This window comes from Phocoena sinus, chromosome X, assembly GCF_008692025.1.
Source record: "Phocoena sinus isolate mPhoSin1 chromosome X, mPhoSin1.pri, whole genome shotgun sequence".
NCBI lineage: Eukaryota > Metazoa > Chordata > Mammalia > Artiodactyla > Phocoenidae > Phocoena > Phocoena sinus.
In genome coordinates, this window is record NC_045784.1 from 15,300,395 (window position 1) to 15,327,266 (window position 26,872).

General features: G+C 37.2%; 1 protein-coding gene across 4 annotated transcripts in view; it reads right to left on the bottom strand.

The window, feature by feature from the left end:
• Positions 1–3,229: 3,229 nt before the first annotated feature.
• Positions 3,230–26,872, bottom strand: part of SCML2 (Scm polycomb group protein like 2) — an 87,553-nt gene continuing 63,910 nt past the window's right edge. For 2 of the 4 annotated variants that reach the window (XM_032620800.1, XM_032620802.1), the window contains 8 exons: positions 22,888–23,105; positions 19,053–19,179; positions 16,286–16,489; positions 15,385–15,567; positions 10,383–10,496; positions 9,433–9,687; positions 6,063–6,214; positions 3,240–4,967 (listed from right to left, as the gene is read on the bottom strand). In XM_032620800.1, coding sequence (XP_032476691.1) covers positions 4,839–4,967; positions 6,063–6,214; positions 9,433–9,687; positions 10,383–10,496; positions 15,385–15,567; positions 16,286–16,489; positions 19,053–19,179; positions 22,888–23,105 — 1,382 coding nt within the window. In that variant the 3' untranslated portion in view covers positions 3,240–4,838. Of the gene's footprint in view, positions 4,968–6,062; positions 6,215–9,432; positions 9,688–10,382; positions 10,497–15,384; positions 15,568–16,285; positions 16,490–19,052; positions 19,180–22,887; positions 23,106–26,872 lie in introns of all 4 variants that reach the window. The other 2 variants (XM_032620799.1, XM_032620801.1) reach the window with 2 other exon arrangements.

Below are 26,872 nucleotides of genomic sequence, written 5' to 3' on the forward strand. Positions count from 1 at the left end.
TTGGATTTGTTATACTTTGGATTATAATCCAATACTGCTTTATTTTGTTGCTCAAACCATTTCCAGACTGCCTGGCCACTGGAAGCTCTTTCAGTTCGCTCCTGTGTCCCTTTGACATTCCTCATTGTTGTGCTTTCTTGGAGCACACCCTTTGACACTTACAAGATGCTCCAGGCTCAACTTGTACATTCCCCGCCCCAGTCCTGGAATCGGTCATTTCTCCAAGGAGCCCTGGTTCCTCTCATTACAGCATGGTGTTAGAAATGAATTATTAATTTTTAAAGTATGATAATGGTATGGTCACTTTTTAAAAAGTTTATCTTTTAGATATACATACTGACCTATTTATACATTAAATGATCTATCAGATTTGCTTCGAAACAACGTGGAAATGGGAGATGTGAGTGGGAGTGTGGATGAAACAAGATGGGTTATGAGCTGATAATTATTGGAGCTGGGTGGTGTCCCTTCACTATCCTTATTTTCACATGTACTTGAAATGTACTACAATGAAGCTTTTTTTAAAAGTAGCTGATAGAGCTAATATTTGCTCATTGAGTCAGGTGTTTTACAGGAGCTATCAACAGCGAGCACAACTTTGACCTTCTATATTTATATTTTTAAATTCCAACTCCAAAGCATGCAAAAGGTGGCTCCTAAATAGGAAAGAAAAATATTAGCCTGGCTCAATCAAAATGGAACCACCCAGCAACTGGTTTGCAGACATAAGATATAAATTGTCAGTAGGACGTGGGACAGCTTTGTTAAACTTAAGGGTTTACAGCTCACAGTTACATCTTCAAATCCTAGCTAAACACACACACACGCGCGCGCGCGCGCATGCAAAACACCAACAGATTTATTGAAAGCACTTCGTTTGTGTCTCTGACAAATCTTTCAGTATATTCATAAAGATGAGGGATTTTTTCAGTTCTCCTACAACAAGCCCCAAATCTCTGGGCCTAACTGCCTTTGCCCTGAGAGTCCTCTGGATCGGCCATCTCCCATGACCGTTCAGACACATCTGAGCTGCTCCATGGTGGTGGCGGGGAGCCACACTGCATTAATGAAGTACAAGCATCAATAAAAATGATTTTCTTGTAAACTGGGAGAGCTACTGGAAACGGCCGTGTTTTTAAGAAGAAAATTTGCTTTTGTGTTTTTTTCCGTCAACCAACATCTAAGTATCTATTATGCAGGAGGTAGTATGCTAAATCCTGGGAATACAATAATAAATAAAAGTATCAGCCCTGGAAGTGCTCATAGGAAAGAAACTTAGCATTTCTGAAGTGGCATCTGGCAGCAAACTCGGGAAACAACAGACTGGGGGGCCCAGACGAGAGAGAGCTGTGAGAGGTAGGATGCCTGGGACCAGGTGACGTCAGGGCTGCGGTGGGCTGTGGACGATGAGGAGTTGAGGCCAACACTGGCAGGCACTCTGTCAGGTGCCCGGATGCATCAGTGGGTGAGGCGCTGTTAAGGCAGGGACTGGAGAGGGGCACATCAGCAAAGGAAGGTGGGGAAAGATTCAGGTGTGATGAGGAGGAGATGCTGTGGGCTTGCAGGTGGAGACATCAGTAGACAGTGACATACCCAGGCCTAGAACTCAAGGAGAAAGTTCAGGAAAGAAGCTGTGGCTTCTTACAAAGGTAGGGGTGCTTATTGTTTTTCTTGTTAGCATTTCAGAGTATCTCATTAACTTCTGAATTTTATGTCCCAGACTGTAGCCTGTACTAACTTTGTTTCCTGTGATTCAGAGTGTTCTATGTAGCTTAGTATGTACTCAATTTTGTGAAAGCTCCATGGATTCTTAACAGTGAATTTTCTCTTTGAATCTAATGTCTATCAATAATGCCTTTTTAATTATACCAGTATCTGCCCTTTAATTTTGCTTCCTTATGTCAAAGACTGAATGATACAATAAAGTCTTTTTGCTGTTGCCTCTTGTACAGCAGGGAGAGTGGGCAAGCTTGGTCTTAGTATGCGATCATTGTGGAGAGCTGCTTTCAAGGTTCAATTTCATCAAAATGCTGGACAAAACAGAAGAAACGTCAGGAGGGATCAGACACAAACTGTCCACCATGCGTTCTGAAGGTGGGCCCTGGCTTACATGTCCTCCCTAAGAGCTCTCTCCATTTCCTGGATCAACGTCAGAGCACTTAAAAATATAAGCAAGTCCTCGCATCACACTGTAGAAACAGCCCCAGAAATTTAAACATACTTCATTCACTCAACCAACTGTGAGTACAGTCCCTTATGTAGCTTGAAAAAGCAGCACTTTTCCTCCCAGAATCACTGTTGCTAGTCATGATGTTTAATTTTTAATTTCTAATATTACAGAAGGGCATGGTTTTTTCATGTTTACAGAGGGAATACCAATTTAAAAGTCTGGGAAATTCTATTCTGAACCATGTACCATAAGACTCTCCAACAATTAGAAATCACGTAGACAGAAGACAGAAAAGCACATGCTCAATGTACCCAGAGGGCTTTAGAGCTCAAGTTGCAGAATCCTGCTGCCTACAGAAAGTTGAAGAATGGACTGAGGGGGGAAAACTAGAGCAAAGATAATTAAGTTCACAGGTAACCCGCGCTAACACGGCATGACAGTCTCTGGACAAAAATTTACAAACCAGATAGTGAAAATCGACACCTCCATTCCAGTTACTTGAGATCATCATCCCTGGAGCCTCAGTCAGGGCCCGGTTGTCTCCAATTAACAGCAGTAACAGTTTCTGGGTTCCAAGGCAGCAGCTTCTGGTGCGGGTGGGCTGAGGGGTCGGATCTTGAAGGTGATTCAACCACAACCCTGAGCCTCTAGGGCTTTTCCACCAGGTAAGCTGGGAGAGCTGACGGCTGAGTAGCAGTATGGCTTCTGGCCCCCAGTGGTAAAAGAGCAGCCAGAACTGCCAGCCAGATACATGAACTCAGGTGGGATGAGATATATGGGGGCACTGGCATTTTCTAGCACACTTGCATCACTGCCAACTAGCTTGAGTACAGATAAAACTCATTGATTTAACTTCTTACTGCTTCCCTGGGGTCTCATTTAAGGCCCCTGCAAAAGATCAGCCCTTTGCTCCTAGGAATGGCAAGTGTTAAAACCAAGTATTTGGACATATAAAGCCACAAACTTACTAGAGTGCTGCTTTTTCAACTATAGCTGATTCATACATTAATATAATGTGGTGAAAGCAAGTAAAATCAAATCTGAGGCTTTGACATTAATGGCTGTGGTTATTAAACTTTATTATATTTTAAAATCTGAAAACTGTAAAACAGTATATTTATACAAACACCTGAGGACTGTTTAACTGGGCACAGCATCTTCACACAAACAATTTGAGAGAAGACCAAGTTGAAATTAGAATTTTGTCTTATAACACAAAATGAATAACATAGATGAAACCACCCTTTAAATAGAAGCATTCTCATATAAAGTACATTTGGTTTTCTAAAAAAGAAAATGTACATTCTTGCCCCTGGTGTACATTTTATTGGCATTTATAACAAATGGCTAATACTTTTAGCACAGATTCTCATAGCTTATTAACATTACACCAAACTTATACAAAGTAATTAACAATAAACATATAGCACCATTTCCCCTTGAAAGTTCTAACTTTAAAAATAAAGCCCAAAATGATAAGGCTGAATTAATGCATCTTCCAAAATTTAGCAGAATAAATGGCTCAGAACTAAGCAAATTAACTAGCAACATTGCATAGGACAGAGAACTTCCCTGTATGGAAACCAATCTATGGATTGTTTCTTATCCCCTGAAGACTAAGCTGAGAGGTACTAGTGATAGCAAATGATGCACGTATATTTTTCAGAATAAAAACATCCAACTATATAAACAGTTCACCATTACCTCTGTGGCAGTGCAAAGTGCCATATTAAATTCAAAAACAACAGATTTATTTGTCTGAATACCTACAGGTATAGAATAATATATAAATATGGTATAGTATCTGTATGAAGAATAAACAGACAATAAAATATATATTTTTTAAAAATTTGGGCACAGGTGTCCTCATATAGAGATATGAGAAATGAATGCCTAGTTAAATGTCTAAGCTTAGAGAAAATATGTAAAGTTTTGAAATAATGGGTATTTCACTGAAAAATTTTAATCAGACTCCATCCAAACCACCCTTGTAGTATAATATCTCCTGCATAAAACAACCATTCTATCTTACAATTGTTTGAAATTTATCAAAAACTGATAAGAACACTTTATGAAAGTTTATAAGCTTGTTTTTTTCTTTAAATATGAACAAACACAACATACAGAGAAATAATAACGAAAGGAAAATAATTTATATGGCTATTCCCTTTCCGGAAATTGGGAGAACACAAACAGAACATTGCAGTAACAGACATAAAATATTTGAAAAAGAGATGATATCTACAGTTGCATCTTTAAATTCTTTTCTAAGGAAAATTTCTCATGGATTTCACTAGAGAGCCTGTCAGTCCCTGATACTTTCCCCCCTTTGGGATGTAGCTGTTTTGGTTTTATATATAAACATTAATCAAAATCAATGGTGTTTCTCTGTTTCCTGCATTAAGTATATTTGTAAACTGTACAGTTAAATAATAAACTGTAAAGTGTAAAATAATAAAGGACTGCCAAGTTGAATATGCTAAGACTAACATGTTAATGTGTTTTAAAGAAGTAGACTGGACTTGTAATGTAGTTCTGCAATTCTGGATATAACGTAGTTTTAGAGGAACTGTCTATAGAACAAAAACTGCTACGAGAATAAAAATACTTTTAAATTAAAAAGTTATCAAGACAATTGAAAATTATGTCTAAACTTACACATTTTTTTTCAATTATATTTTCCTTCTTTAAGTTTTTCAATATAATAACATAACTTTAAGGCTGGCCCCAACTTCAGCCCCAAATACTTCATCATCACATCACTTTTGAGTAGTAGCAGAGCCTTCCCATCAATCTCCTACAGAGAGAAAGAAATTATAATTACTAATACTGATTTCATGTTTTGTCACGTTACGTACACATAAGAACATGTAAAACAGGGAGCAGCTGTACATTCTCAACATATATTCTTTGAATATGCATTTATTTCCTGAAAACTATTAAAAATATAACTTATATGTGAAAGCATCATTTGAAAATGTCTAAATTCACTTCAAATTTTAAGAAAAAGGAAATTTAACCCAGTATCTTTGAAAAATGGCCTTAGCATCAAACTCTGATTTTAAATACTATATGTTGAATCAAGTACCATGTATTTATGACAAAGGGTAGAAACCTGTGAACTGTAGAAATGAATTTCAGACAGTCATTAACTTTCTTAGAAAGGCTGGGAATATGAGTATATCAGTATTAACGCAAACTGTAAATGTGCTATACAGTGTTGTCATTATGTTGAAAGCTATTCAGTTAGTTGTGTGAAGCTAATTAGATACGAAAACTTATTACTGATTTTCTTACAACGTCAAAAAGGATACATAGATATTTGGTCATGAAATTGTTAGAAAAGACTATAAACATTATTTAACAGACACAAGGCATCCTCCTAAAATTCTTTATTTCCTTAATTAAGCAATTTATGTCGTGGAAGCATATTATTTGGTTTTCATGAGTTCCTATTTAAAATAAAGCTGCACTTAATCTTCTACAGTTACTGGATTCATCAGGCGTCATAAAAAGGAGGACACCCTGTCACAGCTGTGGTCACCCCTCCTACTCACGGTCCTCGGGCCGAGCAGGGAGCAGGTGGGGAGGAGGATCCTTGTAGCTGTTGTTAGAAAGGAGAAGAAACCTGAGAGTGGCCATGCCGAATCATCTTCTCTTGAGAACTTGAAGACTTGTAGTATTTTAGGTACCCGGGTACCCATTTAAAGCACAGATCCAGCCTCCACCCTTTAAGGCTTTAACTTTGGGCAAAGTAAACTTTCTCGCATATGGAATAATCAGTTGATAGGGTTCCCCCACCATCCACACTAATCAGTATCCAACTGAAGGGCCTGCACAGAGGTCATTCAAAGTCATTACGGCAGGAAAACCGGATCAAAAGATACATTACATGTTGCATGAAGAGGTCGACGAGGGGGCCTGATATCTGAGGATCTTTATGTTTCATAAACTGTATCACTTCATCCACAGACCAGGTTGAAGGGTCCTTAGAGAAGCCTTGTTTCAGGACACTGGGGTCAGGTACAGCTATATAACTTGGAGCTTCAATGGGGGGAAAAAAGACAAATCATACTTGACCTGATCATTATCCTGAAAGAAGAGATGTTAGGTAGGGAGTAATTGTCTCATTCCTGGAACCTTGTGTGAAGTACCCCGGCATGGACCCAGGACTCCAAGGTAAAATCCAGGGAAAGCCTAGACAAAGATGACCTGAGGATGGCTACTCAAGAATGTCCCACCTGACCTCCCCCAAACAACAAAAGCAGCTTCGGAAGACACCTTACAGTTCCAAAGATCATAAAAGAGACTGAGCAATCCGAGGCCACTTTGGCCACAGGAAAATACAGCAAAAGATCTGTTACTTGGGTTAAATTAGGCTAATCTAAGCTAACTTATTGCTTTCTTACTTTAAATATTTCCAAGAAGTTCTCTCAATCTTTCTCCTCTTGATATCTCCAGATTAGGTTTATTTTACTAGCTAATTGCAGTGGAAATCCCCAGAATTTACAGTTTGATAATTGCTTAAATTTATTCACTTTAATGTATTCAATATGGATGGTTTTTAGCATCACTTTATTCTTTAAATTCCTGTTTCTCAAGCCTTACATGCTTATCTGAATTTTGAAGAAAACAAGATTATTTTGTGCTTAGCTAGGTCAGAAGTAACTTTAACATTATACTGAATGCCTCTTTCAAGTTTCACTGCATAGTAATAGATATTTTGGTTGAAGGTTTATATGTTTAAAAAAGAAGTAACTAAGACATGAAACAATTTAAGTGCTCATACCTCAAAAAAGTTATATCTGTGCCGTTCACTACACTGTATTGAAATTTCTTTGTGTCCAGACACGCATTCATTTACTCAACCAGAGTGCTTGACTCTCTAAAGTTAGTGTATGATAAGAGAAGTGGGTTTTGTAGTTTGCTAGGAGGATTTGTTTCTCTAAACAAGGACCGTCAATACAAATTTAGTATTTTTGTATGTGTGAATTAGCCAAAAGTGCACCTTTTCTTTCCTATCCTCTGAGCTCTGGCCATTTTATGAGTATTTTGAGTACTCACCCAGGGAAAGGGCAAAGAAAAACAGAAGATAAAAGAACTCACAATGGTAAATCTTATTTATTTTCTTTTTAAATAGCGTAACTTTGATATGAAATAAAAACTCTTTAGTAAAATCTATCCTACTTTCTACTTGTCAGAGATAAAAATGTTGGTCTACCAAGAAATGCTGCTGGGCTGTATCAACCCAAGTAAAAACGATGATGGTATAGACCATGGAGGCATTGCCTAAGGCATTCTAACAATCCAGACAGAAAAGTCTTCTCCTTTAACTCAAAACAGACTCAATTTAATACTTAAAAAATTACTGGTGGGGCTTCCCTGGTGGCACAGTGGTTGACAGTCCGCCTGCCGATGCAGGGGACACGAGTTCGTACCCTGGTCCGGGAAGATCCCACATGCCGCGGAGCGGCTAGGCCCCATGAGCCATGGCCGCTAAGCCTGTGCGTCCGGAGCCTGTGCTCCGCAACGGGAGAGGCCACAACAGTGAGAGGCCTGCGTACCGCAAAAAAAAAAAAAAAAAATTACTGGCAAGGCTAACCATACCTCTAAATTAACTTACTTATATTTGTGTGGGATTTTTGGTTTCTGTCATCAGAATCTGGTATAGTTATGTTTTGAATAACATATAACTACTTTTACGGATTACTACAAATAAACTATATGTAAAGATATGACTTCTGGTATAAAACTATAATTTTATATTAAAAATAAAACAGGGGCTTCCCTGGTGGCGCAGTGGTTAAGAATCCGCCTGCCAGTGCAGGGGACATGGGTTTGAGCCCTGGTTCAGAAAGATCCCACATGCCCCGGAGCAACTAAGCTCTTGCACCACAACTATTGAGCCTGTGCTCTAGAGCCCGCGAGCCACAACTACTGAGCTTACATGCCTAGAGCCCATGCTCCGCAACAAGAGAAGCCACTGCAATGAGAAGCCCGCGCGCTGCAACAAAGAGTAGCCCCCGCTCGCCACAACCAGAGAAAGCCCGCGTGCAGCAACGAAGACCCAACACAGCTAAAAATAAAATGAATAAAATAAATTTATTTAAAAATTTTAAAAAATAAAAAATTTAAAAAATAAAACTGTGAGCTCATCTATTTCTAATCTATCATGGAAAATAATTTAACTGGGCCCACATCTTCAAAATAATCAGAGAAAGTTATGAACATTAGTGTTATTCAAATAATTACATGAAATAAATAATTATGTGAAAAATAATCAAAGTCCAGTCATGCTCTTCTCCTTAATGGCTCTGTCTTATATACACTAGGAGATCAGAAGGCCTGTCTTCATGAACTCATATATTGTGAAAGTATCTAAAAATTCAGGGTACGTTACCCCTTTATAAAATGAACATCTATCTTCAGTCTCTCTACAAAAATCACTCCAAAACCAGAGACAATCTACACAGAGTAGGAGATGGGGGTGACGATATTAAATGTATCACAGCATGTGTACAGTGCAGTTGCCCATAGATAATATCCATTATGAAAGGCAGGGGAATTAGTTGATTCCTACTTCCTTTACTCCTCAACCTTGCCTAGATGCCTATCTGGTGACAAAAGACAAAACACTTATTCCTCTCACCACAGCACCCTTAACCCTTAAAAGGGTACAGGATAGTAGCTATCTTTGCACATGGAAGGCTGCTCTGGCTCTTTCCAAATGAAGAGTAGGATGCTGTCCTGTTTATACATATCATGTTCTCCTGCGGGGTCTGAGGGAATGACTGGGAGTGTGGAAAATGGGGAAACGCCTGCAGCAACAGAATGCCAGAGCCTAGATCTGGGAACCACACACAGGCTGGGGCCAGGAAAGGTCTCAATAGGGACAAGGAAGAGAGTACGTCAGAAAGAAGAGGGAGTGCATCCTTCCAGGCCTCAGAGTCATGTGAGGGTTGTGAGTCCAGGCAGTACCCAAGGAAATGATAAATTACAATGGATAGAAAAGCACTAAACTGAGAAGTCTCCATCAGAAACATGGTTGGTGATCCAGATTCCCAGAAATAGTTCTGTAATGCCATGAGGATTAGAGCATGTGTAGCAGTTTGGCCCTGAAAATGATGTGAAGGGGAGGACTCGACCTCCTCACTTTTGGCACTTTCTCCAATGCGATAAACTCTCAGGGGATGTTGTGGGGCATGGAAACCTTAAGGGGAAAGACAAACACACTGGCTGAGAATCACTGTTTTTGAATATACCTTCACTTTTCCTCTGCATCTGGAATGTAACTTCATGGTGACTGCTCTTGGGAGGTGATTCGGTCCCTACCAGTGTTGAACTCGAGGTGCATGGCACACTTTGAGAAACACTACTGGAGACCGGAGTATGAGTGCTTATAGGACTTGTGCTGGCAGGATTCAAAGAACTTGCTGGATTTAGTGGTGAGTTTTTGGACTCTTCAGAAAGCATTTCCCCTTTGGGCATGCCATTTCCCTCAGAAGATAATACTTCTTCTACAAGAAAAAAAAAGACAAAGGCAATAAGAAAAAAGACAAAGGCAATTATCTTCAACAGACTTACAGCTCGAATACTATTAAAAGGTCAAAAATCCCTTAACTGCCAACAACAGTTCACTTAAGCCATACTCTACTGAACCACTAACCTCTAACACAAAGCACATGGCCATCCCCTTCTTGGTGTTTATAGTAATGGACACTGTCCTGAAATTCAAATTGATTCTAATGATATCATCTATTTTTCTCACGGCAACTAACCCTTGCCAGTCTTGCCACCAAGACTATGAACACCTCACTAAAGCATTTATTTTTAGGAATGCAGTTCTTCACAACTCTTTGTTACAATATGATCACAGAGTTGGTTTCTAATATTTGCTTACTCCTTGGGCACTTAAAACTTGCACTGGAGAAATGTACTAGGTTTTTCTATTCCTCTTTCTATCAGCTTTTAGCAATACAAAGCTGAATGGAAAATATGGCTATAACTGTTTTTCTTTAATCTAAGAAGAAATGACAACTGTGCACTTCTGAAGGGAATGAAGTGCTCAACAAAGCTGCCAAAGTAGTAGCCTAACTGCCAAACTGATTTGGGGGAATATACTCCCCTACTTCCAGCATCAACACTCAAGAGCATATAAGTGATAGAAGAGTGACTTTTCTCCCCAGTCTTGCAACATGTAAATACTATTTACCTTCAGAGGCATGCACTTCTGTTTTGGGGAGCTTAGGAGAGAGAGGAGCAACATAAGGCAGAGGTTCCTGAGAAGGTCGTTTGGTGCTTTTCTTTTCTGTTGTATCTTCTTTTACTGTTTTCAAAAAAAGAAATATCTGTTATAACTAATTAATATACTCAAGCGTTTTCATATCATCAGCATAAAACACTTTTGTTTCTAAATCATTTGCCTACTATAACTTCATCAATAATTTATCAATTATTTATGAACAAGATGTGTTCATTTCATCCTGTTAAATATTTCAGTGATATTATACTCAAGGGTTAAAGGCACTGTGTCTAGGCTTCATTTATTCTAGGGTCATCACATCTTTCTAACTCTCTCAGGCCAACAGTTAGGCAACCAACTGTAATGTGTCTAAAAAGACCTGGGAAAATTGCTCCCATGAGCAAGAAAAGTTAAGAATTCAGAGAAGTTAAAGATAAGATAGGGTACAATGAACACTCCATTTTATAGGCAACAATCCTGGCCTAGGGGTACACTTACAACAATCCTACTGGTTACTTATCATTCAACCAAATGCATTTCTTCCTAAAGGACCACACTTTAAGGCATAATCCTGAAAATAAAGACATTTCAATTTATTAATTACACTATTACACTACATTAGACTACGTTACACTACATTATCGATCAATATTTTGATTTAATCTCCAACTAAAAGGAAAAACAAAGTGCAATAGAAATCTATAAAGTAGGATAACAGACCTCCAGAGAGAAGAAAGACTGCAATGAGAAAGTACCAAAGTCAAACTTCATCTAGTTCAAAATGGCTGGGGGCCAGGCATGCCTCTCAAAATCGTCTGATGAGCAATCTTTAGCCATCCATTTACTGACTGATTACTAATGAGTCTAAGAGAGCTCTCACCATTTGATTTTATTTTTAATCATCAACTATAAAACTAACAGGCAAAACATACTTCAGTGAATGAGAGATATTTCTACAATTAGGACAGTTAAATTCTATGAAGAGAAATAATTGACTTTTTTCATACCCATTTAATGACACAGAAAATTGGAGTACTAAAATATACAGTTTCTATAGTTTTCTATAGATATTTACCTCAGAATCACAGGAAGATCAGAAAAAGTCTTTACTTATCTTTTACTTGTAATATTATAATACATTCTTTATGAAAAGTTTATGAAGCTGGTATATGGTCTACTATCTGAGGTTGATACAAACATAAAACTGATTCTTGACTTCTGCTTCTGGGTATCGTAGTGAGCTCAGGCATGAAACTGTTCCTGCAGAGATAACTAGAAAAGGCCAGATAATTTACAAAGTACTTCAGAAGTCATCACAGAGAAGCACTTCCAGGATGACTGATTAAGGACTTCAGAAAATCCACTCCTTCATAAAAATAGTGACAGCGCTGGCAAAATTAACTTTTTCAAAATTGTGGATGTTAACTAAAGGATTACAACAACCCAAAAAGCATTTTATTCAAGAAAAATGGCTGAATCTCAGAAAGAACAACAAATTCTGTGGCATTTACCTTCCCTAATATAATCCCATTCACCCCAGTTTTGCAGCAGCCTTGCAAACCAACAGCTTTGCAACTACAGTAGCTGTGAAAGCCAGCAGCCAGCCTAGCACTGAAGGGGGCACAAAGGATTTGGAACTCTCCAAAAGCTCCACCCACAGAGAAGTGTCACTATTTGATCAATCTTGCAGCTCACTGAACACCTCTGATCTCTGGGCTTGTTTTATTTGACCTAAATCAGAGCCTGCTCTGTGTGAACAGCCCTATCCAAAGCACTGGTCAAAAACCAAACCAAAAAACCCACAACAATGGCAATTGTTTAACATTGCAGCTTCCAGAGGTAGTATTACCAGTTGGGGCTGACAAGACGCTGATCAAGAAGCTTAAAAGGAAAAACTGGAGAATGAGATGTCCATTAGGGGACTCTGAAAAGCACTGAGATATTCCTGGGAATCTAGAAGGCCATATGTATGTACATGGTTGTATGAATGCTCAGGAAGACTTTAGAAGGCCCTAATCTTTCATTTTTTGCTGACCTTGAAGCTCTGCACAAAGCAGATTTGTAAACTGCCTCCTGGAATGTTCAAGGTAAGTCCCAACACACACTAAGAACCCCTTGGCAAAGGCTGGGAGACATACTGGTTCCAGGCACTTAAGAAAATCCCTGTCCAATCATTAGCTGACCACTAACCTAAGTGAACAGACTTCAGTAGCCACATATAACAAAATTAGACCTGGAAAAGTCATTAAATTAGTCCAGGAGAGTCACTAAAAATCCAAACAGCACCAGCAACAACAACAGAGCCTAGGAAGGGGGAAGGAACCTAATTTTCAGAGTTGCTGCATTATATTACTTTTAAATTTCAATTAAAAAATTAGGAGACATGCAAGGAAGAGGAAAGTATGACCCATACACAGGGGGAAAAAAAGTCAACAGAAACTGCCTCTGAGGAAGCCCAGACACTGGACTTACTAAGCAAAGATATCAAGTCAGTTATTTTATATATGTTTAAAGAACTTAAAAAAAAATCATGTCTAAAGAACTAAAGGAAAGTATAAGAACAATGTCTCACGCTATCGATAAAGTGATAAAAATTATAAAAAGAACCAAATAGAAATTCACGACTTGAAAAGTATAATAAATGAAATTTAAAAAACAAAACCCTAGAGGGGCTCAACAGCAGATGTGAATTAGCAGAAGAAAGAATCACCAAATTTTGTTAGAGGTCAATTGAGATTATATAGTCTGAGGAACAGAAAAAAAAAAGAGAGAGAGAGAGAAAAAATGAACAGACTTCAGAGACCTGTGGGACACCATCAAGCATGCCACAATAAACATAATGGGAGAGTCCTGGAAGGAGAGGACAGAGAGAGTAAGGAGCAAAAAGACTATTTGAAGAAATAATGTCTAAAAGCTTCCCAACTTTAATGCAAAACATTAATCTGCATAATCCAAAAAGCACAAGGATCTCCAATTATGATAAATGCAAAGATATCCACACCTAGAAAAAACAGTCAAACCACCAAAAGCAAAAGACAAAGAGAATCTTGAAATCAGCAAGAGAAAAGCAAATCATCACATACAAAGGATCCTCAATAAGATTAGCAACTGACTTCTCATCAGAAACTACAGAGGCTAGAAGGAAGTGGGATGACATTCAAAGCACTGAAACAAAAAGACGGTCAACCAAGAATTCTATATCTAGCAAAACTAAACTTTAAAAACTGAAGGAGAAAATAGGAAATTCTCCATAAAGAAAAACTGAGAGAATTCCTCACTTGTAGAGAGCTACCCTATAAGAGATACTAGAGAGACGCCTTCAAGTTGAAATGAAAATAGAGAATAACTTAAATCCACATTAAAAAAAAAACAGTACCAGTAAATATATTTGTGTTTATAACTCTTTTCTTCTCCTTTCTCATTTAAAAGACAACTACATAAAGCAATAATTATAGGACTTCCCTGGTGGCGCAGTGGTTAAGAATCCCCCTGCCAATGCAGGGGACACAGGTTCAAGCCCTGGTTCAGGAAGATCCCACATGCCACGGAGCAGCTAAGCCTGTGCGCCACAACTACTGAGCCTGTGCTCCAGAGCCCGCAAGGCACAACTACTGAACCTGTGCTCTAGAGCCCGCAAGCCACAACTACTGGAGCCCGCAAGCCACAACTACTGAAGCCCACGCGCCTAGAGCCCGTGCTCCACAACAAGAGAAGACACTGCAATGAGAAGTCCGTGCACCACAACTAAGAATAGACCCCGCTCGCCACAACTAGAGAAAGCCCACATGCAGCAACAAAGACCTGACACAGCCAAAAATAATAAATAAAATAAATAAATTTTTTTAAAAAAGCAATAGTTATAAAACTGTATTTGGGAGCTTATAATGTATAAAATATAATTTGTATGACAATAATAGCACAAAGAAGTGGGCAGAAAATAAAGATATGCTGGAGCAAAGTTTTGGCATAATATTAAAATTAAGTTGGTATTAATCCAAACTAGACTGTTTTAAACTAAGATGTTAATTGTAATCCCCAAGGCAACTAACTAAGAAAATAACTCAAAAAAATAGTAAAAAGAACAAGGAAAATAAAATGGTATACAAGAATACATCTACTTAAAACAAAAGAAGGCAGTAATGGAGGAAAAGACTACCCCCCCCGCCGAAAAAAAGAGAGACATACAGAATGGTAGATGTAAATCTTACCTTATCAGTAATTAAATTAAATGTACATGAAATAAACACTCCAGTAAAAAATCAGATTGGCAGAATGGATTTTTTTTTAAAGTTGTATTACAAACTTACTACACTTTAAATTCAAACACACAAATAGATTGAAAGTACAAGGATGGGAAAAAATATACCATACAGACAGTACTTAAAAGAGGACTGGGGGAGCTCCCCTGGTGGTGCAGTGGTTAAGAATCCGCCTGCCAACGCACGGGACACGGGCTCGAGTCCTGGTCCAGGAAGATCCCACATGCCACAGAGAAACTAAGCCCATGCACCACAACTACTGAGCCTGTGCTCTGGAGCCCGCAAGCCACAACTACTGAAGCCTGCATGTCTAGAGCCCGTGCTCCGCAACAAGAGAAGCCACCGCAGTGAGAAGCCCACGCACCACAACGAAGAGTAGCCCCCGCTCCCCACAACTAGAGAAAGCCCATGCGTAGCAACGAAGATCCAACGCCGCCAAAAATAAATAAATAAATTTTAAAAAACAAAAAGACCCCACAATGATACACCTTTCAGGTTTTGATTCTCAAGTTAATTATGAGTACAATAAGAAATTACTTTTCCACTTTGAATGAACAAAAACTATATATTATACATGTCTAATTAGTTCACTGTGGCTAAAAGGTTTACTTTGAGGAAGACACAGGAAAAACTGAATTATGTAAGATTCTCAAGTTAATGTAGAATCTAATATAAAATAGAAGCACAGTATAAAATTTTACATTTTCTCTTACCTGAATTATTTTGATCATGCTCTGCAGGACTATGACCATTACCTCTATAAGAGCTAAAAGGCTGGCTACTCAAAAGGTTATCACACTGCAGGCTGTGGCACAATTTCTCAAGAAAGCGAAGAGCAAATGATGCACTGTTCACTGGAGGGAGCTGGATGGAATGAGTTTCCCCATCAAAGGAGGCTATTATAGGGAAGAAAAGATGTCAGTTACATCACAGAAAGATGAGAACCACATCAACAAAAATGAAAGTCATCAATTTAGGAAATGTATTATAAATCTAACGTGTGGTTTTTGTAATTTATAAAGGAATAATCTTAAGTTATAAAAGTTCCTCTCATTCAAACACAATAGTCTGAACTAATAAAAGCATTCTCATTTAAAAATATTCATAAAGTAAACAACAACAACAGAAACCTACTGATGTACAATAGTTTCTGCTCTTCCAAACATTCCATGGGTACAAATGCAGTATCTGATCATACAATCATGAAAGCCATGTGTATCTTACCTCTTACTCACTTCTTGAATCACATTTTTTACTTAGAGATTCTTACAGATTAGTCTGTTTTCTAAAAAAATTAAAATATATTAAGCTCACTTTATCTATAGTGAGCTTAATACAGCAGGTAAAAAGAAAAATCTGTACCTCTTACCTCAATATACAGTATTACTCTGACATTATTTGTCTATTTTGAAAGTTAAAATTTCCAAACCAGGGTTAAAAGTCTATAAACATATAATTATTATACATATTCTATTACATTAATATAGTATTCAAATATTATAGTTAACAGAATATAAATTTATAAAATAATCTATGTATTATAAAATCCTTGCCTTCTTGAAACCTAAAAACAAATTAGGGAATAAAAGTTCATAAAGGATTAGATGAGCATACCGGTTATCACTTCTCCTCCACGATCATCTGGCTTAAGGAATCCAAAAACAGTCTTACTTTGAATGGCACAATCCACACAGGCCTGCACCGTCCGCCGGAGCACCACATTGACAGGGCCTGGGCCAAAGTGATCGGGCAGCTGCTGGATTTTCTTCTGATCCAGGTAAGGGCCAGAGCTTCCATATTTGTTTACATAGACACAGACTTGATTAAAAATGTGTATATAGATATAACAAACAATGAGATTGGTTAGAAGGAACATAAACACTACATAATCAATCACCATATATCCCATTAGCCATGCTTCACTTAAAGATAACCTAAACATAGTTACTATCGGTGATCATTTCTGCTACCTAAAAATATGTATGTAAATATATTTTCACATTTTGTAAATATATGAAATCTAGAAATAAATAATCCAAATGCTTATTCAATTTTCTAGAATTCTGCCCAAACTGATCATAATAAAAACAATACAAGTTTTAGTAACATCATAAAACAATTCTTCACACATTCTCAGATTATATAAAATGGCTTAAAGTCAAGAATATTTTCACTTTTTAACAGTAATCACAGTATAAGAATTTTCTTTCAAAACTGGTCATATCAGCACACTCCTTTTGGACTGAATTTATTTTAACTACAGTCCTCCGCTCTACCAGCTGAGCTATCGAAGGAACTGAATTTATTTTAAATCAACAATATTGCACTCTCATTATATAGTATTTTCTAAAGTAACCAAATCATTTCAGATATGTGTCACAGTAAGTTCTAATGACCTAGAGAAATTTTTTTCATTAATTTTTTTTTTTTGCGGTACACACGCCTCTCACTGTTGTGGCCTCTCCCGTTGCAGAGCACAGGCTCCAGACGCACAGGCTCGGCGGCCATGGCCCATGGGCCTAGCTGCTCCACGGCATGTGGAATCTTCCTGGACTGGGGCACGAACCTGTGTCCGCCTGCATCGGCAGGCGGACTCTCAACCACTGCGCCACCAGGGAAGCCCTTTTCATTAATTTTTAAGAAAATAAAAATGTTCTTTATATACATGCCGAGGTTCATGGAAGAAAATTTTTAAATTAAATGCTTTCCTTCGTATAATAAAAGCATTTAGAATTTAGAAACAAATAATCTATAATCACAATCAGTCAAGTTTCTATAATTTTTCTTCACTGAGAATCAACAAATACAAATTAACACACAACATAATATGATCATTAACAAACAGAAAATATATTGTCCCCCTAAATCAAGAGGCACATTATTTTTATCCACTACTCAATTTATTGCAAAATTTTCATGTATACAGTCTATATTTAGTACAATAAAAACCCATTAAGGGCTTCCCTGGTGGCGCAGTGGTTGAGAGTCCGCCTGCTAATGCAAGGGACACGGGTTCGTGCCCCGGTCCGGGAAGATCCCACATGCCGCGGAGCAGCTACGCCCATGAGTCATGGCCGCTGAGCCTGTGCGTCCGGAGCCTGTGCTCCGCAACGGGAGAGACCACAACAGTGAGAGGCCCGCGTACCGCAAAAAAAACACAAAAAAACATTAATCTCACTTTCACTATGTTGAAATATATGATACTTAAGCTTTGTGGCAATAGCCAGAGGAAGGATGGACTCTGTCACAGAAATGAAACACCTATTAAAAACTTAACCTAAGATGCTGATGGCATGGACAAAGTTCTACTGAGCATAAGTGAGCTAAACAAGGATTTCAATGTTTATACTCATTTAGCTAGGCTCCCCTCCTAATGGACTAAAAATCAGAAATAATAAAGAGACAAAATGAGGTATGTAACGGGGTTCCCTGGTGGCGCAGTGGTTAAGAATCCACCTGCCAATGCAGGGGACACGGGTTCGAGCCCTGGTCTGGGAAGATCCCACATGCCACGAAGCAACTAAGCCCGTGCACCACAACTACTGAGCCTCCACTCTAGAGCCCATGCTCCACAACAAGAGAAGAAACCACTGCAACGAGAAGTCTGTGCACCACAACGAAGAGTAGCCCCCGCTCACCAAAACTAGAGAAAACCCATGCGCAACAACAAAGACCCAACACAGCCAAAAAAAAAGGGGAGGGTATGTTACAATAATCATTTTTAAAGTGATTTCTATTTCAAAAAATTAAATTATAATTTCTTTTTAATAAGAAAAGAAAAATTGAGGGGAAAAGTCCAAGGAACAGAAGAATGTAAGAGAGATAATTAAGGATCTAGGAGAGGGAGCAAAAAAACTTGCTTTAAGAAGCAGGAAAGGAATAAGGAAATTTGCAGGAAATGACAAATAAAAGGGACTGATTAGTTTGGGTGTCTGTCATTTCACACTCTTCACATAGCAAAAAACAATTTAAAGTCATCATGCCCCCTGACAGGCAAGGATCTTTGAAAATTTTATAAGGCATTAAAATAAGGTTTGAGGTACCTTAAAAATACACACAAGACAAAAAAGACAAATTGTGAAATGAGATAATGGGAAAACAAGAATAGATTTGACAATAATGTAAATTTTATAAATCTTACCAAGAGGGATATCTTAAGGGTGTTGAATTTTCAAGTGACTTATGTATTTAAACAGACTGTTTTTCCTTGACATCAAAATGAACAATCAGAATTTCAAAATATTTTAATATGAAAAATGCTAAAAGAAATGTTTACTATCATCTTTTTTCCCTCTTATTTTATTTCCAGGACTTCAAAGACACTGAAAATAATACAACAAAAGATAACTAATTTTACACTCTTTTAAAAATATTAATTTACCTGTAGACATCACTATTTTAGATGACCCAGGAACAGCATCCTTATCATATAAAACACCACCACGTCCTCTGGCCAGCATACTGACAGAAGCTGAAGATGTGGAACATACAACAGGAATACGTTTTTCCTATTAAAAAAAAATATTCCTAGATAAGGAGGTCATAAAATTATTGGCATCACTGGTTCACAAATGATCAGTTGTCTGAAGTCCTCTGGGTTGGAAATCCCTGTGTCACAAACTGCAGTACTTTTCAAACTGTGCTCCTAAGAGGGGCCCATAAGCTGGTCAGGTAGGAGAGGAAGAGACCAAGAGGCTGGGATTCCCAATGCTATCCCCTGTTCCAACTAGTCACACTTCAGCCAAAATAATTCACTCTGTAAAACTTGTTTTATTTTCGAGGTTCCCAGTAAGTTTTTTACACTGCTGAAGTAGTTTGGAAATCTAATCCAGCAATTCATCAGATGAGGGTGGAGGACCTCAACAAGGCAGAGGACAAAGTTTGTCTTCAGAAAGCAGTCACTCATCTAGGTTTTTACCATATCTAGCCTGCAATTCTCCATATTACATACGATAATTATGACAAAATTGTCAGTGGCTTGCTAAAGTCCATACAAAATTATGCCTATTGTATGTAAGAACCAAATGTCTCATGGGTATTATTAACATCACTAGTGTTTTGTTTATTTTATATCAACTCTTGGGGTTTTCTAGGAGCTATCTTCTAACACAACTCTTCAGTATCAGAGAAGGGGATCTTGTGCCTAGAAAAGGTAATAATAGAAGATATTTAAAAGGCAGGGAAAAAGGAGAAAAACACAAACAGTGTTGTTGGATTTTTCTTTATTTGTTTAAATTAGTGACTGTCATTTGGGTTCACAGTATCTTAGTAAATTATTTTGAAAATACTAAATTACAATTATTGTGTCAATATATTCTCGTTCTTTCAGTATTTTAAAAATCTAAAATCTAAATCCTTTGACTTAAGACATACCAAAATAGTGTGTTTGCACTAACAATGTAAATTGAATACATTTATTTGGAAAATGTGCTTCCACACTTCCATACTTCTAGAATGCTTAAGGAAGGGAAGAAAATAATTGACAAAGGAGAGTACAGCAAGAACAATTCTTACTCTAGTTCAAAGAGTTGAATCTTCATCTTTTTATGATGAAATAATGAAGCTAAAAAAGATGAAGGTGGATTGAAATGCTTCCTTTGCAACAAAAAAGTTTATTATCAAAAAAATTACATTATCTTTCCCTTGCCCCTCCTCACCGCCATACAACAATATTTTCAAAAAGATCTCTTCAAAATTGTCAAACCAGCACTGGAATTATTTGAAAGTAAAAGAATGAAGAGAAATTTTTGGGAGTTATCATATCTTGACCATATACCAGCTAATCACAAAGACTTTTTTCAGCAACTGGAAAATATGTACTAAATATATGCATCAATGACACCCTTGATACATTTTAATTTTTAAAATGCATTTAAAATAAATGATTTGCCTTTACATTTCATTAACTTTCCTTAAGTTTATACAATTTATTTTTTTTTTAATATTTATTTATTTATTTGGTTGCACTGGGTCTTAGTTGTGGCAGGAAGGCTCCTTAGTTGTGGCTTTCCAGCTCCTTAGTTGCAGCAGGTGGACTCCTTTAGTTGCGGCTCGAGGGCTCCTTAGTTGTGGCATGCGAACTCTTAGTTGCGGCATGTGTGTGGGATCTAGTTCCCTGACCAGGGATTGAACCCAGGCCCCCTGCCCTGGGAGTGTGGAGACTTAACCACTGTGCCACCAGGGAAGTCCCCTTATAATTTATTTTTAATTTAAAAAATTTCATCTGCTAAGAATTTACATTAGAATAATCTGCTTATTTGATTTTTTCAATATTTATGATTTTATATTTGAAAAATATTCCGTTTTATTGACTTTTGACTTCTTTTTTTTTCTTTTCTGCGGTACGCGGGCCTCTCACTGTTGTGGCCTCTCCCGTTGCGGAGCACAGGCTCCAGATGCACAGGCTCAGCGGCCATGGCTCACGGGCCCAGCCGCTCCGCAGCATGTGGGATCTTCCCGGACCGGGGCACGAACCCATGTCCCCTGCATCGGCAGGCCACCACTGCGCCAGCAGGGAAGCCCTGACTTTTGGTTTTTATTTTATAAAATTTGAATGCCTTTTAAAATAAAATACCAATGTAAGTTTTTAAAATCAAAATGGTACTGTCATATTGCTCCATACTGCAAACATTAGTTGTAACAAAATAGAAACGTTATATATATTGATATCAGGTGGCTGAACTCAGAAATGTTTAAGGTAATACTGCTGAAATTTAACTCAGTTCTAACAGATCTAGAGAGATTCTATGTCTTTATATTTAGAGTATATTTCTTGTAGACAGGATGTATTTGGATCTTTTAAAAAATCCATTTTGATAATCTCTGTCTTCTAATTGAAAAGTTTAGTTTACTAATTTTTAAAGTAATTATTAATAAGTTTGGGTCTGGGTCTACCATTTATTATTTGTTTTCTGCTTGTTTCCTCTGTGTTTTGTTCCTCTGTCTTACTTTCCTCTTTTTTGTTGTTGTTGATTACCTGAATAGTCCTTAGAATTCTATTTTAATTTTCCTATTGGCTTTTTAGCTATATTTCTTTGCATTTGTATTTTTACAATATGCTCTGGGAGTTTCAATGTACAATCCACACAAAGTTAATATTGTACTACTTAACAGAAAATGTTGAAACCTTGCAATGCTACAAATCCATATCCCCAACCCCTAAGCCTTTATACTATAATTTTTTATGTATTATATCTATGTGTGTTATAAACCCCACAAGACTGTATAATAATTATTGCTTTAAATAGTCCTATTTTTATAAGGAAATTAAGAGGAAAAAAGAAAGTCATTAATATTTTTACCTAGAGATAACTTCCTTCAGCATTTCTTATAGTGTTTGTCTGCCAGTGATGAATTTTTTGTATGCTTTTACCTGAAAATGTCCTTAGTTCTTCATTCTTGAAGAGTATGTTTGCTGAATATAGCATTTCGTATAACACCCCTCCTCCTATGTGTATTTCCCCCAACCACAGTCTGTCTGCTTCCATTCATTCTCCAGTGTCTTCGGGTAGCTGCTTTTTCTATTACTTCCAGGTTTTAGAGTTGTTTTCTTTGGGGGAGAGTCAGTTAGGTAGGATGTGACTTTAGCATCACTGAATTTATCACACTGATTTCTCCCTCACCCCCATTTTACTGAGGTATAATCTATGTACAGTAAAATTCACTTCACATTGATTTTTAAAGTATACTGAGTTTTAAATAAACTGGCTCGAACATAAATACACCCATGCAGTATTTTCAATGTGGTTTTGAAGAGGTCGAACACTATTCAGTTTTAAATTTATCCAAGAAAAGAAGTAACAATCTTGATTGTTACACAGGCCTTAAAAAGCCTTATATACTTATTTTTTAATTTTAATTAGGTATAGTTGATTGACAATGTTGTGTTTAATTTCTGCTGTATAGCAAAGTGACTCAGCTATATATCCTTTTTCATATTTCTTTCCATTATGGTTTATCACAGGATATTAAATATAGCTCCCTGTGCTATATAGTAGGTCCTTGTTGTTTATCCATCCTATATATAGTTTACATCTGCTAGTCCCAAACTCCCAATCCTTCCGTTCCCCTCCCCGCTCCACCTTGTAAAAAGCCTTATATACTCTTGGTACATTCCTAAAAGGCATCATAACACTCTTAGTAAGTCCTAAACTGTGTGTTTAATAATAAGGCACTACAGAGACCTGTAATGCAAATTAGTAGGAGATACAACTAACCTTTCTTCCTGAGTTTGGGCCTTTTTTCCTTGGTGTGATATTTTTAACAGAACTCCCCTTCTTGGGGACTGAAGTATGTGCTGGTGGTTTAGTCCGACCTGATTTCCTGATCTGCTGTGTTGGTAATATTACAGCAGTTTTCTGTAGAGACTGCATTGAACGCTGGGTTGCTTTGGAAGGAGAAGGCTGTGTTTTTGCTATATTCTTTGTAACAGGAACTGAGGGAAAAAACACAACACAAAAATACAATTAAAATAAATGACATAATTAAGGTATTTTCTTCTTATGATTCAAAAGAAATTTAACTCAATCTTTAAAAATATTCCAAAGGTCATTCATTGAAAACCACTTAAAATAAAGGTACCATTTAAAATGACGTTTTCAGTATTTAAGAGTTCAGATTATCAGGAAATAGTCTGATTCTCCAGAAAAAATAAAGAGGCTTTTATAATAAGAACCAGTAACTTCCCACTTAATTAGCACAGTGAAAATTTCTGTCAATTTACCTTTTGTCTGCTTCTCATATTTTTAGTCCTTGGCACAGAAGAGTTTTTCCTTCAGAAAATTATGCCATAAATACAGGAATCATTTTGCCCACCAATATAGAAAAACATAACAAAGCAACTACCAACGGCTCCTGCTTCATCGTTTAAACGCCAGGGGAATCCCCCTAACTAGATTTTTAGTGGCTAAAATACATTATGTTCCTATATGTATGTTTAATAGTAAAGCTTCATAAGCTATAATATAGACTCTACATTAACATTGTCATGGAAGGACCACTATCATGCCCAAGTGATTTGTATTTATTAGTTTATTTGTAGCCCAATCAAGACAGTTTTAATATTCCAAATGAAGATTACCTGCCAGGTTACTCTTGTATATATTCATAGTTAAGTAAAGAGAGATATTTTTAGTATTAATCCCTTAATAATTTCATTAGTACAAAAAAATGAACTTTACATAGTAAATAGTACTAACGTCAAAAAGTCTTTACAGGAAGAGCTGTGTAAGTAACACATTTATACATCTGTGCAAAAAAAAAAATCAACTACTTTTATTTTGAGGGCTTCATTTTACAACTTGAAATGAATCTACCACCTTGCTTCTCCCATCCTCAAAGACTATGTGTAAATGTGACCTCCTATGACCTCCCACATCTTCCCTGCAGCCTTTTTATCTACCTCTATCAATTACCTAGTCAAGAGAATGGAACAGCTGCCAGGGCAAATGGAAGACCACTTAACTGCCACCATCACTTTCCCCCTCCCCTTATTTATAGTAATTTACCTACTTACACCAGCCTTTGTTTAACTCTTTACCATCATCTACCTCATACTCGATACCCACTTCCACTTTCTTCAAATAACTCTAGTAACCTAATTCACATTATTTCTTCTTACAGAGTCTCCCTGTTATCATCTTCAGGAATTTAAATATCATACTTCTGATGCTCCATCATCCCGATCTCATCAATAGACAATTTGTGAAGCTCTTCTACCTCCAAGATAACCAACTGTGCTTCCCTTCTCCATCTCCAACTTCCTTACCTGTCATCTTTACTTTATACCAACTGATCATGCTTTTCATTCTCATTGTGAGATCTAGCCACAAGCCCTCTCCATTTTCATCCAATCTGTTAGCTTTCTTCTGGCTTTACTTTACCCCCTTATCAACCTGCACCCAACTGTCCACCTCCACCAAAACCCTCATAACTAGTATCCCTTACGTTATCACCCCCTGATCTTCGATCATGTCCAACATGTCAGCTCCAACCACTGAGTCACACTATCATTTGCTCTCTCTGGTCCTGAGCAAGGGTCAGTTCTCTCCTTAAGGGACCAGAGAGTAAATATTTTAGGCTTTGAAGGTCACATATGGTCTCTGTCATACAATCTTCTTTGTCTTTCTCTTTTTAAACCCTTTATGAATATAAAAACTATTCCTAGCTCACAGGCTACAAGGGCTAAATGTGGCCCTCAGGTTGTAGTTTGCCAACACCTGCTACAGAACATTGGGATACTGTAGATCACTGTAACATCCATGCTAACCTCAACTGGGGTGTCACTGCTTCAACTCACTGATTTCCAAGTATGTTTCAATGGCAGAACATTTTCCCCTTTTTAAGCTCCCCTCTCCCTCTCACCCTATTCCATTCAGCAAATGACCCTACCGTACTTTATGAGAAGATTAAAGGCTATCTTTCAGGAGTGATCATAACCATCCCATTCCTCCATCTTAAAATACTTTTATTTTCATTCATTCTCATCTCTTCCTGTTATATCAAATGAAGTTTTCTCCCTACTCTTCTAAGCCAAATCCCCTTTCACTTTTGTCCTAATAACTATCTTCTCTGGTTCCTCTGGAACATTACAGTTTCAATTATCTCCTCGCTTCATGGTATTTAATCACTTGATCCCCAACTCCTTGCTCTCTCTTACAACCCTCATATATCCCTTATTTTGAAGTCACCTTCCCCAGTTTTTGGTACTTTCAAGCCCTTGCATGAATCTTCCTTCTATTCACTACCAAGATACAAAGAAGAATCGCCTATACTTCATAATTCAGTTTCCTTATTATTCTGGGCTTCCTTAGTCTCCTATAATAAGCTTTTCTTCCCCCAACCATTTAAAAAGAATTCTTTCCAAGGTAATGACCCCTTCCCAGTAACTAAATCCAAATAAATCCTCATTCTCTTGTCCCCACCTTTTAATATATGGCATGAAGAAAAGGAAATAGATTGCGCTCTGGACCTGAGTTTAAATTCCTGTACTAGGTTAGTTTAAGACAGAACCTAGGCGTATAGGAGGTCCTCAAAAAATATTTACTAAATGAATGAAAAATATTTTCAACCTGCAAGCCAATGTTAGACCTCCAAAACAAGTATATTTTATATAAAGAATTGTAATAAAATATTACTTTGTGGAACATGGCAAATGTAATGAAATCACTATTTGATCTAAAAAATTTGACATTTGATATTAATAAATCTTGGGACACAAAATATTTGAGCCATAGCTTCAAATATTCCCCCCAAATATAATATTCTATTACAATAAAACTCCTTGATGCATGGTATATATATATGTATGACCAAAGTAAGAAAAATGTATTATAAAAAATTAAAAATTTTTCACTTTAGAAAGCAAGCTTTTCAACGGCAAAGACTCAATTTGATCCACTGCCATATCCCCAGCACCTAGAACAAAATACTTTTTAAACTACTTTAAAGAGAAATGAGTAAACATTCAATACACTGAACAGCAAAATTAAACTATATACATTATACATGTATTTTTATCTCTCCTCCAAAGAGCAATCATATAACATATACACACCATGCTAAAACTCTATTCAGTATTAAACTATTGAAAAAGAAAATAGATTTGTTTAAAAGATAAGGTAAAAATTATATATAGCACTACAACCATGTGTTCATAGTGGTAACAAAGTGAGTAAAAACCTCTTTGAAAAAAGTATGTAAAATATACAGAAGGATGTGCTAATCATCTTTAATAAAAGTTTTATGTGAATACCTAACACAAAAGATACCTGGTTCCTCAGTTTATCTTCAGGTAGAACAGACAATGTTTGGGTAAGAAAAATGTCCAGGAGATATGAAGTTACTCAATTATGAAAATGCAAAAGAAATGAATAAATCTTGGGAAACAATCAGAAGGCAGGAAATAAAGTCAAGAGTAGGCCTAGAAGCCTGGAACAGGGGGAACTGAAGAAAGAAAGGAGGTAGACGCCAACATGTACTGGCTACTCGTTACATGCTAAGTGCTTCAATATCTGTTATTGCATGTAATCCTCCCAAATGTCCTATGAGGTAGGTATTATTCCCCACTTTATACCTGAGGAAACTTAGGCTCTGTGCAATTAGGTAACTGCCAAGATCACCCATTTGGCTAAGAGACTTTTATCTCCTAAGTGCATGCTTTTTCTAATATGCCACCTTGCTTTCTGTCCTCTAACAAAAAAG